This window comes from Tympanuchus pallidicinctus, unplaced genomic scaffold (assembly GCF_026119805.1).
Source record: "Tympanuchus pallidicinctus isolate F22 unplaced genomic scaffold, pur_lepc_1.0 scaffold23, whole genome shotgun sequence".
Lineage (NCBI taxonomy): Eukaryota > Metazoa > Chordata > Aves > Galliformes > Phasianidae > Tympanuchus > Tympanuchus pallidicinctus.
The window spans coordinates 7,524,436-7,541,227 of record NW_026294740.1 but is presented as its reverse complement, the minus strand read 5'-3'; the positions used below and the strand labels follow the sequence as shown (position 1 = coordinate 7,541,227).

At 40.3% G+C, this 16,792-nt stretch overlaps 1 protein-coding gene and 1 non-coding gene across 3 annotated transcripts in view; both read right to left on the bottom strand.

Annotated features, from left to right (window-relative positions):
- The window catches only part of PRKCA (protein kinase C alpha), a 115,695-nt gene that overhangs the window by 67,210 nt on the left and 31,693 nt on the right, over positions 1-16,792 (bottom strand). For both annotated transcript variants that reach the window (XM_052688031.1, XM_052688033.1), the window contains exon 3: positions 2,635-2,717. In XM_052688031.1, coding sequence (XP_052543991.1) covers positions 2,635-2,717 — 83 coding nt within the window. The remainder of the gene's footprint in view (positions 1-2,634; positions 2,718-16,792) is intronic.
- TRNAR-CCG (transfer RNA arginine (anticodon CCG)) lies at positions 12,112-12,184 on the bottom strand. The gene has a single exon. It is a non-coding gene; the product is annotated as a tRNA-Arg (tRNA).

The window sequence follows — 16,792 nt, the reverse complement described above, 5'->3', positions numbered from 1 at the left end:
CCTCTGCAATCGGAAATGGCTTGGCACGTGATTTATTATGGAAGTGTTCTAATTCCCTCATTCAAAAAAACCCATTATTTTCAAGATCTGCTCAGGTCTCGTCCTTTAATCACAAAAACCCTCCCATGGAAGCCAGAAAGATGACTAGGAAAACTAAGGGTTTCCCCTCTTTGGAGTCTCCCTAAGTGACTAATGAACTTCGATGCTCAGAAGCCCTCACCATCCCCCGAGGCATGCAGTGTAAGTGCCATACTACCTTGCCTCGAGACAAACCTATAAATAAATGCTTACATCGTGTCCTAGATACCCAGACCCCAGTGGGATGTGTGGAAACACACCTGCAAGCACTGCCTCCTTTGGCTGCAAAAAGCACTCTTGTATCACAGTGGGAAATGTTCCATACATTGACATTCTGCAGCCCCTGGTTGAGAGGTGTCTCTGTGGCTGCCAGACTTCAGGTTCTCTTTATCAAGTGAAATAAATGGTACTGATAATTATTCCAGTGAAGCGTTTGTGAGAATTGCTTGATTTATGTGAGCAGTGCCGTGCAAGACAGTTTATAACTGTTACTGGAAGCAGAATAATTCTCCCTCGGAAGTGCAGAGCATATTCCAAGCAGTTCGTTAGCAGCCCACACTGTCCTTTGATCCTGACCTGCTGGCTCCTTGCTGCTCTTACTAGGAACATCACACAGAGTTTTGTGACACAAAAACTCATAATAAATGTCTATCACTTGACAAAGAAAAAAACCCCGCACATTTCCAAAGCAATGTCTTACTGCAAAAAAGTGGAAATTTCCTCACCTGAGCAAAATATAGGAAGATATTTTTAGCAGTGATATTTAGAGCATTGTTGAGCTTCTTCCACTATTGCCAAAGTAGTAATAATAGAAGCTATGAAGAAATACATGATGTCTTAAAAATATATATGCATTTGGAACTCCTAAACAAAGATCCTGTGGTAATCACTTCAACATTTCACCATTTGTTTTCAACACTTCAATTTAGCATATCTATTTTGTGACATCATATTCCAAAGTTTAGGATGTGCTTGTGGACCTGTCATTAAGGGTAGAACAGTAAAACAAGCAGCATCTTACATGAAAGAAACAGTCTGTAGTGCAAACATGGAGTGCTTCACTGCTTCTCGCTCATCTACCACGTATGAAGGGTTCAGGACTGAAGCTATTCCTCTAACTTTATAAACTGAATATAATAAATGCTGAGAGCTGAGCAACAGATAAAAAATGGTCCACAGAAATTGTCCAAGCTTAACTGCCAGCCTGACCCATTGCTCCAATGCGTCATGCTGCTGTGAAGTTAGTGCACGCATCTGCTTTTGAAGGAGGCAATATCTCTGGGTTACACCAGCAAATTGATGAGCGGCTCAGGATCTCAGAGAGTGGAAAGAGGGCACGGGAAGGTTACAAAGAGAAGAAGTGGGTGCTGAGGGCAGCAGTGTTTCTGCCAGCAACCTCAGCCTGCTGCCACAATGATAAGCATGTCTTATCTGCCTAAATTTGCATTATGTGAAATGTTTAACAAACAAACTGTCTTTAAAATACTTTTCAGTTTCAGACTGAAACTTCAGCTACTGTACTTAAGCCCTGAACTTCAGCTAAAAAATAAGAAAACTTTCCAAAACCCCTTGCAGCTTCTGCTCATTATTCACTGATCTCATGTCTAGCATATTAAAACCATTCATGATGAGCTCATTAAAACTTAGTAAGAAAAGTCTTCTGGTGTGTTTCATCAGAGGAGATAATAGCCTACAATCTAGAGCATGAATACGTTACAAGAGACAAAACAGAGCCATTTAGACAAAGAACACTTGGAATGCATTGTTCCCATAAGCAGATGTTAAATTACTTCACTGTAAAGTGGAATTTAGAAATCCCAAATAAATGTTATTTTTATGTGAACAAACAGTTTATTGTTTCACTGGGGTGACACAAAATTCTTGTAGATACGTCTCACCATATAGGCAGATGTGTTGAAAGTTTGATTGTTGACCAAAAATGCTGCTTGTAGATGCATGTATTGACAGGGAAGACGGAAAGGGTGTATCCTGACGGGTGTCCTGACCAGCTCAAGCATGAATATAATAATATAAGTTTCAGATAACCTATTTCAGATAAGCCTGCTGGCTCAAGATTAAGTTGGATCATCATCTGTCTCATCCATGGCACGTACTTAGAGCTGCAGATCCTTGTGTGTACAGAGGAGGAGGAGCAGAGTCAACTCTGAAGTTATACCTTGAGATATGTTGGGTACACAAACAAGCTCAGAAAAACCCTCAGCCTTTCATGGGCGTTGTTAGTATTAAATGCATACAAAACAAAGCAAACAAAAATAAAATGCTGACTTCATGCTTCATGCTTGGGTAAACACCTCACATTCTGTTGTCACATTCTGAGGAATATTGATCTTGGTCATACATTCATCCATTGTTAACTTTCTTTTTAAAAAAACCAGCTCTCTAAAGTCCATAAATCTTCAATATTCACTTCAGAATGAGGACTATAAACATCAACCTTTAGAACCTATTGATGTTGTTTGTAATATCTTCTCACAGTTGAATGCCACAACATAAGAATACTTAGAAGAACAGCGTATCAAATGGCAATGTACTTACATCAGTGTCAGGTCCCTTGTCAGCTCCAGGACAAGAGAAGGTAACGAACTCATGGCATCTCTTATGAACCACAAAACAGCAAACTGGTAAGAAAATGGAAAACAACAGTTACAGAGGCATGAGTTTAATTTCCTCTTGTTGATACAAACGTAGTTATGCAGGAAATAAGATAACACTTGGAGGGAAACATCTCACCTGTAAGTCATTCAAAGAAAGTAGAGCCTAATGCTAGACACAGACACACAAGAAAGGCAGATATCAAGTAAACTATGCAATTACTGAGGAAATAAAAACATTTAAAAATCAAAAGACAATTTTTCAATGATTAAGACATCCCACAGTGTGAAAGTTTAGTGAGGAATGAACGACACTGTGAAGTCGCTTTTCCTGAACCCAACCATATTGTAGCTGGAACTCACTCTGTGTTCAGGCAAGAACAGCAGCCATAAATGAGGTATGTTAAACTGGAAGGAAAGCCAGCCCTGGGCATGGGATCTGTTTTCCTGCATGCTTTGATGAAGATGTCTAAGAAAACCCAGTGTCTTTGCTAGTTAATTATGTCTGAGAGAAACCAAAGCTCTAAGTGAAGACTCTCATGGAGAACAAAGTGTTCTCATATCACAGAGTGGCAGGAGATAACGGGAAAAGAAAATTAGCTTCTGCTTACAGAATAATTCCCATTTAGAAATTTATGAATGATCTGAAAGAACTTTCTTCATATAAGGAAAGCTTATTCTAATCTAATTATATAATGTGACAGAGCCTATAGGCTGTCACACAGCAGAGGTCACACACATCCCCAAAAGCACATATGAACAATTTGCTTGAGCGAGCTTTGTTTCACTAACAGGCACTGTAGCTTTTCACCCTCACAGAGGTTCTCTTTTTGTTTTAATCTTGGTTCTGGTACATCATCATCAGTCCACATTTCAGCAGAACTGAAAAATCTAGAGTTGAGATTTGGAACATCCTGATGCAAACACTGCACTATCAGGTGGTTTTGCAATGAGTCAGAAGGTTATAATGAAAAGTCCGAAGTAATACACAATTTCTTTGCAGATAATACACTGTGTTACCTGAGCACTTCAGACTGTTTCCAGTAAATAATGTACAACATCGTAAAGGAGAGTTTTAAAAATATCAAATGGATTTCTTAGACTTAGAATTGCAAGCAGCGCATTTCCAATTTCACTGGAAACCAAGCTACAGTCTCACAGTTTTTCAAGACAGCTGATTTCATGTGGAATCTCACTTTTCCTTCCCCTTCATAACGTGCATGGAGTTCTTTCACCCAATGAAGAGAAGTGGGAAAGATGCTATCAGGTGCATTTGGTGTCACTGCAGTGTACAACCCCTTGTGCCACCACAGTGCCATCCCAGCCTCCTGTGCAACCTTCAGGCCATTGGCTGGCTCCAAAGAAGTCTAATCACCCTCGCATTTTTCTTCAGCTATTTCTCAGCAGTGGCCCATGCAGCAATCGTCTCCAACTGTTCTATTTCTGACATGGCATATGTTTATTCTTTGGACAAATGCTGCAAAATGGGCTTTGCTCCCCTGGTTTCATCTAAGCCGACTTCATAAGAGCCACAGTTCTGGCTCAATGCTCACTGCCCACTTGCTTGTCTACTTTGTTAATCAATCTATATCCCAATGAATCCTACAATTATCATTTTGATAGTTTGTTTCCACCAAATGAAAGACCACTAAGTGGCAATTACTATTAATATTACTTGCAGCTGAAAAATGTTTCACTTCCAAATTATACTTTTGGTTCCAAACTTTGCACTCTTGAAGACAATAGCTTGATTTGTGTTTGCAGGAACAAATCGCATGAAGAAAACTAATCCTGTTACATCCTTCAGAAAATAAAAATGTTAAATAATTTCTTCTGTGAGCAGTGATCATCTATTTGGAAAAAATACAAGATCATCTTTGCAAAGGAATGGAAAAATACCTCTGGAACTGAGCTGCACTACTGACGTTTTCTTACCAGCTGAGGTCTTAGGCTGGCGAGCCCAGCTCTGCCTTTACTCAGAAACACAGGCAGTGTTGTCATTGCTTTTAATACTGATATGTAATAAGTGTTAGGACATGTAGGAGAAACACTGTCACTCACTGCTGCCATCCCATCCTATGGCTCTGAACGGCAGCCTCTGGCTTCCACAAAAACTCTGCCAATCACATCACAATGAAAACTCCAACTCAGCTGTCAACACAGGCAAGCCACACAACATTCGACCTACTGGGCTTCAAACTACACTCCAAACACAATCACTAATTAAAGCTTCATATAGAAGAACTTTCTAACCCTCCCTATTCAACCCTCTGCTAATGGCTCGGCGCTCACACCTCACCACCAAAAGCCTCCATTCCTTCTCCTGGATTTCCTATTTGTACATGCTGTGTGTTACCCTTCTCCACAGAGCTCAGTTATTTAGTAAGCAGCTCAAAAGTATGACTGTCCCATGTTTTGAGAATATTCAAATGAAAACCACGTACTTTGACATAAAAAAAGAGATAAGCAAGTCTTGGTGAATGATAAATTCAATGGCAAATGAACAACACTGGGCTAAGATCCCTTGTTAGCAGGAATCATACATACAATCCCACATCTAAATTTTCATTTTTCCAATTCAGCCAATAGGGCACATTTTAGTAATGTCAAAGTTTTAATTTCAATAAGCAATACGTAACTCGAGAGTTCATAATAAGGAAAATCACAGGCAAGTGAAAACAAAATATTACCTGCTTAAAATACCACAACATTTTTAGTAATAAAGCTGAGAAGTAACCTTTCAGTCGTTACTTGTTATGGAAAGATGTTAATAGCTTTGCTTCGCTTACTGCCACTGCTAAGAACTCCCATTATGTTCATCACCTTCTCCTAATGATAGCTCTATTACACCGCTTTGCAGAGGCTGCCAGGAAATTTGTTGCTTTACATTTTAACAAGAGTATAAGCAGGAAGGAGCTGGCACACATTACATGTAGTTGCTGGAAAGCAAGCAGCATCTCCAGGCTGACGGTTACACAGCAAGGAGCACTCTGCACCTTCTCCAAACACAAGCAGACGATGCACTGTGCAGTTTGGGGATTTATGATGTATAACCGAGGGCAAATCGTTCCACCCAACACTTTTCTGTTAGTTCATAGTGCTGAGAAAATCGTGTCGTTATTAAATATATATATTGCCATCAGTCACTTTTAGTTACAAGCAGTGCCATAAATTTCAAGCTGTTTTCTAAATTATCTGACGTGTGAAGGTTATCAGTATAATACATGATGGGAGTTATCTGCTAAAAAACGCTGTTACTCGTAGCTTTTATATATGACACAGACTGGTGAGATAGAAATGAAATATTACAATAATAAATAACAGAAGCAATCTTCTCTATTAGATGGTCTATAAAGGAGAAAAGCTCTCGCTGGGCCCCCGTCACCCACGCGGCATTTAGCCGTGCATCTGGAGAGCTGTACAGACACGAGCATTCCCAAGAACTGGGGGTAAATGTATTGAGGCAGAAGTCATGCATGTTACATGCTTGGAATTAGAAAGATCCAACAGGTATTTAAAACCACAGTTCTACTCCCGTTTTTGAGAGAACAACCCCCTGATGGGCTAGATGAGATTTCCCAGTAGAAGTGGTCCTCTCTGCTATGGCCCAGATTTATTTCAGTAAAATAAATGAAGCTGCGTGGAGAGCACAAGTAAAAAAAAACCAAAACCCTTTCTATGCAAGTTTATTTAAAAAACTCGATGACAGCAAGCAGTTCTACATACGTCCAACTGATCTTACAGAGAAACCAGTGAGCTTTGTCAACCTCTGACTTATTTCTGCCACAGTTGCGATTATTTTCCCAGCTCAAATTATATTTTTTCAAATCTGAAGTAGCATAAAAATCCTCTACTAACTTTCGAAACAAACCTTAAAGCTTTGTCTCCACTGCAACGACAATTATTTGCCTGACATCAACAGCTATACGTGTGCTTGCCTACATAATTTGTTTCTAGGGTAGAGTATCGATTCTCTCAGAGGTAATGGAAGAAGAGGTCTGATCAGCAGCAACAGGGAAATTACTCTGTGCAACAATATTTGTTCTTGGCTTTTACTTTTATTGTCTAACAGAGCAAGAATTGATTCCAAATTAGACCAAGGAGTTACAATAAAACTAAAATAAGCATGAAATCACTCTCTGCATTTGTCTCAGAGTGTAATAGGGAACTTTAAGGGCCTCGGTAGTCATATGGAGCACTTCATAATTTTTATGTTGCTATTTTACATGCTTTGCATTTTCAGTGAAGCCACAGAATTTCCCCAAGGGACCCATATTACTGCTTGACTTCTTCTTTTGCTTTCTGCATGACACCGAGCAATGAACAAATTTGTCACATGGCATGCATTAGCTCCTTCTAAGATTAAATACAGTAATTACATTAAACAGAAATAGAGTAGTGTATTAAAACAGACAAGCCATTTCAGTATTAATTACTTTTTTCTTTTTTTAAATAAGCACTACTGTTTAAATAAATTTACTAGGTATAGAGTAAACTCAGGAATAGGGAGTATATCTCGAGCATAAAGTGTAACAATTTAATAGGATTTTCTCTTCCTCCTGCTCTGAATATGATGCTATGGTTATGACTTCTACAAAAAATCCACCATTTTCACTGTATTTAATACAAATGAGGGTTCTATTATATATCGAAGACACAAGTCAGAAGAAGTGCAGCCTCTGAATGTAATGGACATGAATCCACAGGGCATTTTACACACTGCATCGCCCTAACTTTTTCAACACGTGCAATTTGTAACACATCAGCTACTTTTCCTGCCAGTGTTTCACCCCACGTACAGAAGAAGGCTACCTCAAGAGAGAACCTGAGCTAGGGCTTAAACCTGATACATGCAAACTCTCCCCTTGTCACTTATAATTCCCTTCTCCCTAAAATTGCCCCCAGTCCAGTGCAATACAGTCTGCTCTGGGATAACATGGCTCACAAGGAAAACAGCCCTCTCCCTCGACTCCTTATCCTCTTCTTAAGCTTCTCAAAGCTCTTTTATAACAGCATGAGGTCACACAGCACCTTAAAGAGCTCACCTATGGAGAGCTATACCTTGCTTGTCTAACGGTTTACCTTTATCTTCATTTCAGTTTCTGCAGTCCTCAATCTACCTGCTCCAAGCAGCAGCAGAAACTTACCTTGAAGTCAAAGCATATGAGCTACAAGAAGACAATACAGAGAAATTTAGGGCTGATTCCTCACTCTGAACTCCCAGAGTCTGCCAGGCAGTAACTGGATGCATATCCTCAGCTACACTGAATTGTACACTGCGTTGTAGGGGCTGGAGGAGACCTCTGGAGGTCATCCAGTCCAACCCAAGGTCATTCAAATGTCTGACTTTGCTCCATAGTTTTTTCTTTGTCAATTTGATCAAGTTCAATTAGGCTAAATGAACAGGAGGGAGGACAGAAATAAAATCTCTGCTACAAAGTAGAAAAAAAAAAAAAAAAAAAGAGAAAGTAATAGTTGCAACAATATCTTATTTGTGGGAAAGGATTATGCAGATCACCTGGACAGTTTTAACTACTCAGGTCATTAACTCCTTTACACTAAGAACAAAACAGATGGATGCTGCCGGTAAGCTGGCTTTGCAAGATCTACAGCAGTGTGCAAATACTGGCTGCATGCCTGGCTGAAGCTGCATATGTATTTTCATCTCCAGCAATGAATTCAGCAGACCCGGTAGTGCCGGGGGAGAAAGAGATGAATATATTCCAGCAGCTGCATGGGCAGCATTTTTAAAACAGTTGGGATATAGCAAAATACCTCACATACCACACCTTCTAGATTTGACATTTCTACCTTCAGTTACAAGGAAAACAAGGTACATTATATTATTTTTATGCTGCCATGCTTGCAAAACAAAAGTAGAAGATATTAATTTTCCAAGTATGTCACAGAAAACTGCTTCAATTCATTGTTAATTCTGTTCTTTTTTTTTTGAACTTTTTAAATCACCATTCCTGTGGAAAGTTCTTGCTAAAATTTCACAAAGCTATTAATCCTACTCCTTCGAGGCGCCCCATTTTATAAATGAATAATAATCCAGAAGCCACCTATCAAAGCCAGAACCAAAATAACTATCTCAAGAACTCACAATGGCAAAAAAGATGACCCGCTATGCCAGGCTTCTTCTATCACTTCTGTAGTTCAAAACCACTGTAGTTCAAAAACCTGCCTTTAACACGTTGTGTGCCAGCAGCAGAGGCACTGCAGCAGGGCAGGGTGCAGCTCCTGCAATTCAGCAATGCAACATAAAGCCCACAGATATTTCCTGTGAATGTTCATCCTTAAGAATCTGCACTACTTCATCGACGTGCCTAACCTCAGAAATGGGATGTCTGGAATAAAACAGCTGTCTTCAGCTTGTTGTGTTAACAGATGTAAAAAGAAACGGGCTGAGAGAGCGGGTAATGTGGAGCAGCACAGGCTGTACATGTTTCAGGACAGCATGAAACCAATCTCCAGCATGCAGCTGTTGGATGTTATTTGGTAAAACAGCCAGAATCCCAGAGGGCTCCTTACAGGGAGCCAACAGAAACTAAAGGGGTTTATGGAAAACCCCAAAACGGCTTCTGCCAGAGCTGCTCACATTCCAACTGTGCTCCTCAACGAGGCAGTGAGCAGCCACCAGGGCCTTCCTCTTCTGGAGGCTTTGCCACCACGCTTCCAGCTCATCCAGCCTGCCCCCAGCCTGTCCCCATCCCACCCTCTGCCCCTATCCTGCCCCCGGCCCAACCTGCACCCCATCCCCGTGGTGCTGCACTGCAGGCTGCAGGCGCTTCTTGGTAACATCTGATCTGCCTCACAGCTGGAAGCATGGAAATCTGAACGGCTACAGAAAATGTCCCAGCACAGCTGGTGGGTTTTACCGTCAAAATCGTACAAACGTTTGGAAATATTTTAGTACTGGCTTTATAGCTTGCTTTTCTCAACACCTTATTAATAATTCAATGATATCAAGCTATGGGTAGTTGTAAACCAAAACAGTTCCTTCCTTTAGCATGATTTGCAATGGACAACAACAGAAGCAAAATGCCAGATCCAAATGCCAAGAGATGAAAGCAATGTGTTCTAGTGTATTTTGAATTAAAATATTTGTATTTAGTTCTATTTGAGAAACCTTTTAACTTACTAACAAAATTAATAAACCTCACTTGGCAGTAAACACAATCCACACACTAATTCGACCACTGCCAAAAGATTTACTTTATTTTTTTCCCAGGATGTAAGTGGGGTCAGGCCGACACCAAACAAGCTGTTTGCAATAAGAACAGAATCATCTCGCCACCGCTGAGCTCCAGGAAACCAGCTCCCTGCAGCACCTGCCTGCATGCAATCCCAACGGGAGGATGAATTCCCAGTTACTGACAGGACAGACAGCCACCCAATTCTACGTTTACTGACACGTGTAAAAGCTGTTAAAAAGATGATAGCATGCTTTGACATTAACTTCCACACAATTGTGATTCCAGAACAGGGCAGTGGGGATTCAGAAGTAAAAAAGCAAAATATTCCTGACTTGCACGTTTAGTTTTTTTCTTAAAAGCAGAGTGCTTCGTTTTAAAGGATGGAAGATCCCATCCCATCACACGAATGTTATTACAGCTCTCATGTCCTATTTATGTCTCCCACTTCATATTTATGCTTGAAACTTTCATAAAGTCATAAAGTCATGTATGAATAAAATCACGACAGGAACAGCAGCCCATGCTTCCCTCTCGTCAGTCTGATTTCATTTGCTCTTTCCAGTTATTTTAGCTTGGGGAGGTTTAAATCAAAAACATCATTACGAAACTTATGCCACAAAAAATCCACCTTATAGTGCTTAATGTTAATGATTCTCTCTGCGAGAGTTTAAAGTGCATTTAGACAGCAAGTTAACTCCAACAATTAGCTCATTCCTATTTGCACAATTAATCAAATTTGTGGCTTGTTCTATAGTATATTCTGTGCTAAAATGACTGCATTAATAATGAATGATATTAATTTTGTGTGTGGAAGGCACACACACACAAAAATAAAATTGAAAAGCAGTATTTACTCATTTGCTGACACCAAAACAAATCATTTGGATGTAATGAAATTGGCAGTATTCATTGTATTACTGGATCTGCAATGCCAATTTCAATATCTTTAGTTAGAAGATATGTAGGCATTCCCATTTTGTGCTGGGTTGTAATTATTATTAAGATTCAGATCTGATAATTTATTCTACATTAGCTCTAATTTGATAACTTCATTTGCCTTCATGCAAAATGAGTATTGATATGTAAACATTACTGTCCCATTAATTCATGACATATAAAAATAATGGTCAAATAATGGTCCAGTGATCCAAGAGGAGGGAAGATATTAAAGATGTGTTAATGCTGCCAACACAGTCAGCTAGGGAAGGCAGCCACAGCATCTGCACAGCTACAGACCTGAAGCTTCACCCCATAAAAGCAGACTTTCATGGCAAGAACCATTCCCTGCCTCTCAGCCTGAAGTGAGACTGGAGCAGCAAAGAGCATTTTAAACATGAAAAGGTTCAAAAGAGAGGGCTGAAATTTTCAAAGGTTACGAAGAAAAAAGGGGAAGCTCATCTTCTCCTGGGCATGAGGGATACCTATAAAACCATCATTTTGGACACTTCTCTGAAAGGATTCAGGCTGGGGTTTAAAATTTAACCAACATCCTGTTTTGTGTGGGTTTATATCAAGAAATTGAAGCTCATTTGCTCATTTGTTTAAGATTTTTTCCTATTGCTGTTTCTCTTTACTTTTCTGATGTTATTCAACAGATGGCCAATATTTGTTGCAAGTCTCATCCAATTAAATACATCTTATTAAAGGGTCATCTGCTAGAAACTTCAATAACACTTTCCAACTCTCATCAGTCACTGAAAACACAGTTTCATCCCCATGTAACAGCATCCTCTCGGGAAGCAATCAACAAGAAACTCTGCATTAAACCAACAGGAGTCAGAAATCCGTTGTTAAAGGAATTTAAACCACATAAGATGAAAAACTCATATAGAAACCAACTACAGAATTTCAGAAATTTGCCCTTTGCTGATAGGTGGAAAACTTTCTGCAGTGTTTTTGAAGGGTAAGTTATGGACTTACATCAATTTCTTAGGTCTGGTAGTTACCAAAACAGCGTGGCTGAGTGAAGGACATGAGCTACAATAATTCCTTCCAAATAGTAGAAGTAATATTTGTGGTAAATACCCATGGGCTCATGAATGCGCAGCACACACAGGAAGCACAGAGTCGTGGAAACAGCTCATAGAATCATAGAATCTCCAAAACTAGAAAAGATCTCTACCATTATCCAGTCCAACCATCCACTGCCATCAGTTTTTTCCCCATGAAACCACATCCCTCACTAGATCTAAACATTTCTTGAACACAAAACATCGGCGGCACGACCCAGATGGGACTTGAACCCACAATCCCCAGCTCCGGAGGCTGATGCCTTATCCATTAGGCCACTGGGTCACCCGTTATCTGTGATTAAACGACCTGATGACTCATCAAGTCATTTAATTACAAATGAACGATTTACATTTGCAATAGGAATTACAAAGAAAATTTTCAACGCTAAGAAACAGGTGAAGATGGGAGCTCTGCAGCAGGGAAAGTATGGCAGCAATCAGCAGGACTCCCCAGCATGCAGTCACTGTAATTTTTAAAACCTGTGCACAAATTCAGGAAAATTAAGGCAGCTACCAGTCTGCTACCTCAACTGAGCCCTTCCCAGTTTGTGCTGCAGGCTCCCAGTGCTCTGCTAGCTCCTACGTCTGCTCTCTGAGGGAAGCACTGCGTCAGGGGATGGGGCTGGCACGGCAACCATTCCTTCAGCCGTGCTTACATGACTACTTTAATTTGACATATGGCACATTACTGTCAAAACCAGTGGTCCTGTCTGCTTGCTGCTATGTATTAACATCTACGCGGCCAATTTTTTTTTGGCAAGGATGGATTTTAGCTGGAGCAGTTCCCTCAGCTTGCTCAATGCACAGAACGCGAACATTCACAAAAACAGAATACAGGACCTCCGTGGCAGCCTAGATTTATGCCAGGTTCATACCAGATAAAGCAGCCACATGGTAATGACCTATGGGAATGTCAGAACTCAATTCACATCGCGCGATGAAGTCAATGAACCGAGATGCTCTCTGCAGTTTGTCTTGATGGCTGACAAAGTTATCAAAACATTTCTCAAGCACAGAAAACACTCCTAGAACTTGATCTTTGTCTCATAAACGAGCTCCCAAATTAAGCCTGAGTTCTTAGAAAGCATCATGGATATTCTTGTTATTCTGTCATATTGAAGCTTGACTACAGATACACAGGAAACAATACGCAGGCATTTTCCACTGTATGGTCACAACATATTTGTGCAGCTTTTCTTGGCTCACTGGAGCAGCAATATAAACAGCATCTCTCAGTTTATGTCAGACAGAATGAATAGTTTTCTCATGATATGGCAAGGTAAATACTATTTTCTATCCCATTTATTTACTAAAAGCAATATATTAGTGTAAGTAACAAGCTAGGCATAAATGTCAGTGATATGCCAGCAGACATTTATCTAAGAATATTGCTTACAGCAGGCCAGGAATTTTCAAGTAGCAACGCTAGAACTCAGTAAGTCATCACCTGAGCCCCCAAAACCAAAAGATTGCAAACTCAGATTGCAACTCATTCCGAATGTCTGACTGTGTTCTGAAGGCTCAGCAGTGGGGATGGCACTGCACACATCCATGCATGCCATGAACAGCCACGAATGCAAGCAGATGCACTCAATGGGCAAAGATCACACACAGATGGTACTGCTGAGTCGTTACCGTGAAGCCATAATGAGGAAAGACATGGATATGATGGAAGCACTTCAAGGGGACAGGATTTCTTTGCCATGCCACCAAGTCCATACAATGCTGATGGAAAACTGAGTGCACATAACAGAACCTCGAGGTTTGTTAAACAATCCAGAAAGTCTGCGGAAAGTCAGCTCATTTGCATCATTTCCTCAGTGCTGCAATGTTTCTGTATCTCTTACTTCCCAAAACATAATCCAGATACCCAGTGCTGCCCATAAATCCCAGCAGATCAAAGCCTGTGTTTAACAATGTTTGTCTGTAGGTCTCAGTAACAAAGATTATCCTACAACAAGTTTGTAGCAAGCTGGTAATAAAAAGCCACATTCTCCCTTGCATCCCTTCCCATATTAGTACTTATACTCAATAGCCTGAATAAGGCACTTTTATATAATGCAGCTCATTCATCACATCTCACCCACACTTCTTAAATGCTGTTTAATATTTCTGATTGTGCACAGGCCATTACCGCAGCCAAAAATAGTTTTTATTTTCAATTATTTTATGCCTTTTAACACCCCACGCTTCAGGGTGCTTAAATCCTTCACAAATTGAGTAAAATAATGCAGAAAAAGTGCATGGAAGCAAGTGTCTTATGTAAGACTGCATGCTCTCCTTGTAAACAATGTGACACTGTTGCAGAAGTGGATGGAAAATAACAAATTCCAAGTAGTTTCCAGCTGGCACACACACGGTATGTTCTGTGTGAATTACGTTGAAGCAGTATAATAAATTTCCAGCTCCAGTTTGAAACTGAATCCCACATACCATAAAGCACCATACATCAACACGCTGCTGTATAAGAAATCAAGCTTGCAACGATACCTGACTGCAACATGAATTTTCAGAGTGGCAGCAGCTGTGCTTTAAAGCAGTTATGATTAACACACAAATATGCCATTCATAATGTCAGCTCAGAGTGTGAAAACGAGACTAAACCGTGCCTGGCAAAAGGACAGGAGAGAGGAGTGAGCATGCGAGCAAGTCACAACACGGCACATGGAGCCTTCCCACTGCAGTTCCTTTGGAATTCCTTCCCCCTTCACCTGCTCTCCGTTATTTCAACATTGTACGCCTCTAAAGCCAAAGATGTTGCTTTGCAATATTAATTGTTACATTCTAGGGGAAAAAGAAGAGACTGAGTTGCACTGAATGTGATTGGTGAGAACACCTGCAGCTGAACAACCCATCAGCGTGTTTGCTCTGAAGTTCGCTGACTGCATAAAGCTCATTATAAACAGATTTATCAAAGTGACACAGAAATTGGAACAAACCGACAATGAGCAACAAAAAAAGGAACAGAAAAAGTGCTATTTGTTTAAAACGTGTGGTGCTGACAAAATGTCCTGAGCCAGCCTTGGACGCAGCCCCAGTCTCCCCAGGTCACTGCTTTTCAATTCTATGGTCTCTCTGCTTTACAGCACAACTGCAGAGAGGGGTGTTGGTTGGTTTTGAACATTTTCTCCTCCTTGTTCTTGGTCACCCTTCTGCTAAGCAGCAGCTCACTCCGTAATGCTGACAGCAATAACTGTGAGTCTCAATGCCTTCGGGATTCAGCGCTGGTTCTCCAACTTCACCATAAAACCTACAGAACTGCTGTATTCTGGAAAAGAGATTTTTGTAACGATACCATTTCCATCGCTTTAAGCTTTTTAAAAACCATAAAATAATCAAAACTTTCCCCTTTAAGCCTCTGCTACATAAGTGTAAAGTGGTATTTCTTTGTTTGTGTGGGGAAAGATCACATTAATGTCTCAGAAGTACACAAAGTTTTTCTTAGTTTGGCTTTTATGTCCATTCGGAGCTATTAGCACAGTAAGTCTATTAACAAAGGCAAGGGGTTCCACAAGTTCAATTGTGGTAATTAGGCTTATTTCAGCTGTAAATGACTCTCTGCTCTGAAGAAAGATTATGGCTTTTCTTCTTGCTCTATTACCCAATTGGCATTTAAGCCAATCTGCTAAAAGTGTATCTGCTTCAATGGAAGCTCAAAATAACCTATTAAAGGAATATGTAAGTCTCTGAGCTTTTTTTTATTCCTTAATACTTTAATCTAATAACAACTATTATATTACTAAGAAATTGTGGTTGAATCCGTTATTCAGCTCTCCTCAGTTCTTTCATAATTCCACTTCTGCTGTCAAGACAAAACCACGAAGCTCCTTCAGAGGCTGAACATCTGCAGCAGCCTCAAGTCATCCTGCAGGCTGCAGAAAACTGCTGTCCCAACTCCCATGCCCCACGCTTAGCACACCAAGGCAATGCCATGGCAAGGCAAGGAGTATGGCACCAGAATTCCCAGCAGCGCTGGGAGTGAGAAAGGGCAGAGCTACAGCTCCAAAAAGAGCTTTTGTGCCATACAAATCATCCCAAGATATATGCTGGCCTCTTCATTTCAGGATCTTGCAAGTGGAGCTTTGTTAAATGCTCTTTTAAATCTACGTGTGACAAAAGCAGTAATCACAAATCCCCTTTCAGACACACTGTCCACTGAAGTTCCATTTCCAGTAATGCTCTACGTATTCATCATTCTGTTGGAGAGGAATTTACAACAAAGTCTGTTTGGCTTTAGGAGAGAAAAACATTTATGTTCACACAAGGGCTTCCTTTCCATAGGGCTTAAATTTAAGATAGTACACCTGGCTTCCTCCAAATCCCATCAGCAGAGCTCTCCTTTTTAAGATGATGGACACTACTGTGAAAATATAAACAGGTCTTCCCTTGCTTATGCTGAGCAATACATCCCTTGGCTTTTCTCCTGGTTTACAGCAGATTTTTCCTTGTAAATAAATAATAAAGAAATTACCCTGCTTCGTGACTGAAGCATCATGATTTATAAAGCTGCACTGGGAGAGGGAATTGCACAGTTTCCTGATTATTACAGATTTATAAATGAACACCATTGGATTTATCTCACCCATGTGCCTATAGAGTTTGGATCTGTTTGAGCTCATGGCCTTATGGCCAATGGAGGGAGGCAGGATTTCTTTCATTGAAATGCTCTTCACACCCTGTTGCAAATGCCTGTATCATGTGGATGCTCCCCTATTAGCAGAATGCTTTAGGATGAGCGTAATCACATTTGAGGAGAGCCCGTTTCTCTCCACAGGCTATAAAAGGATTCTCAGTTTAAAATTTACAGTGTTGGCATTTAAATGTGAATGGATTAAGCTCATCCTATACGTTGGCTAACGTAAAATAAGGTTTAAGTTAATAGCATAATCCG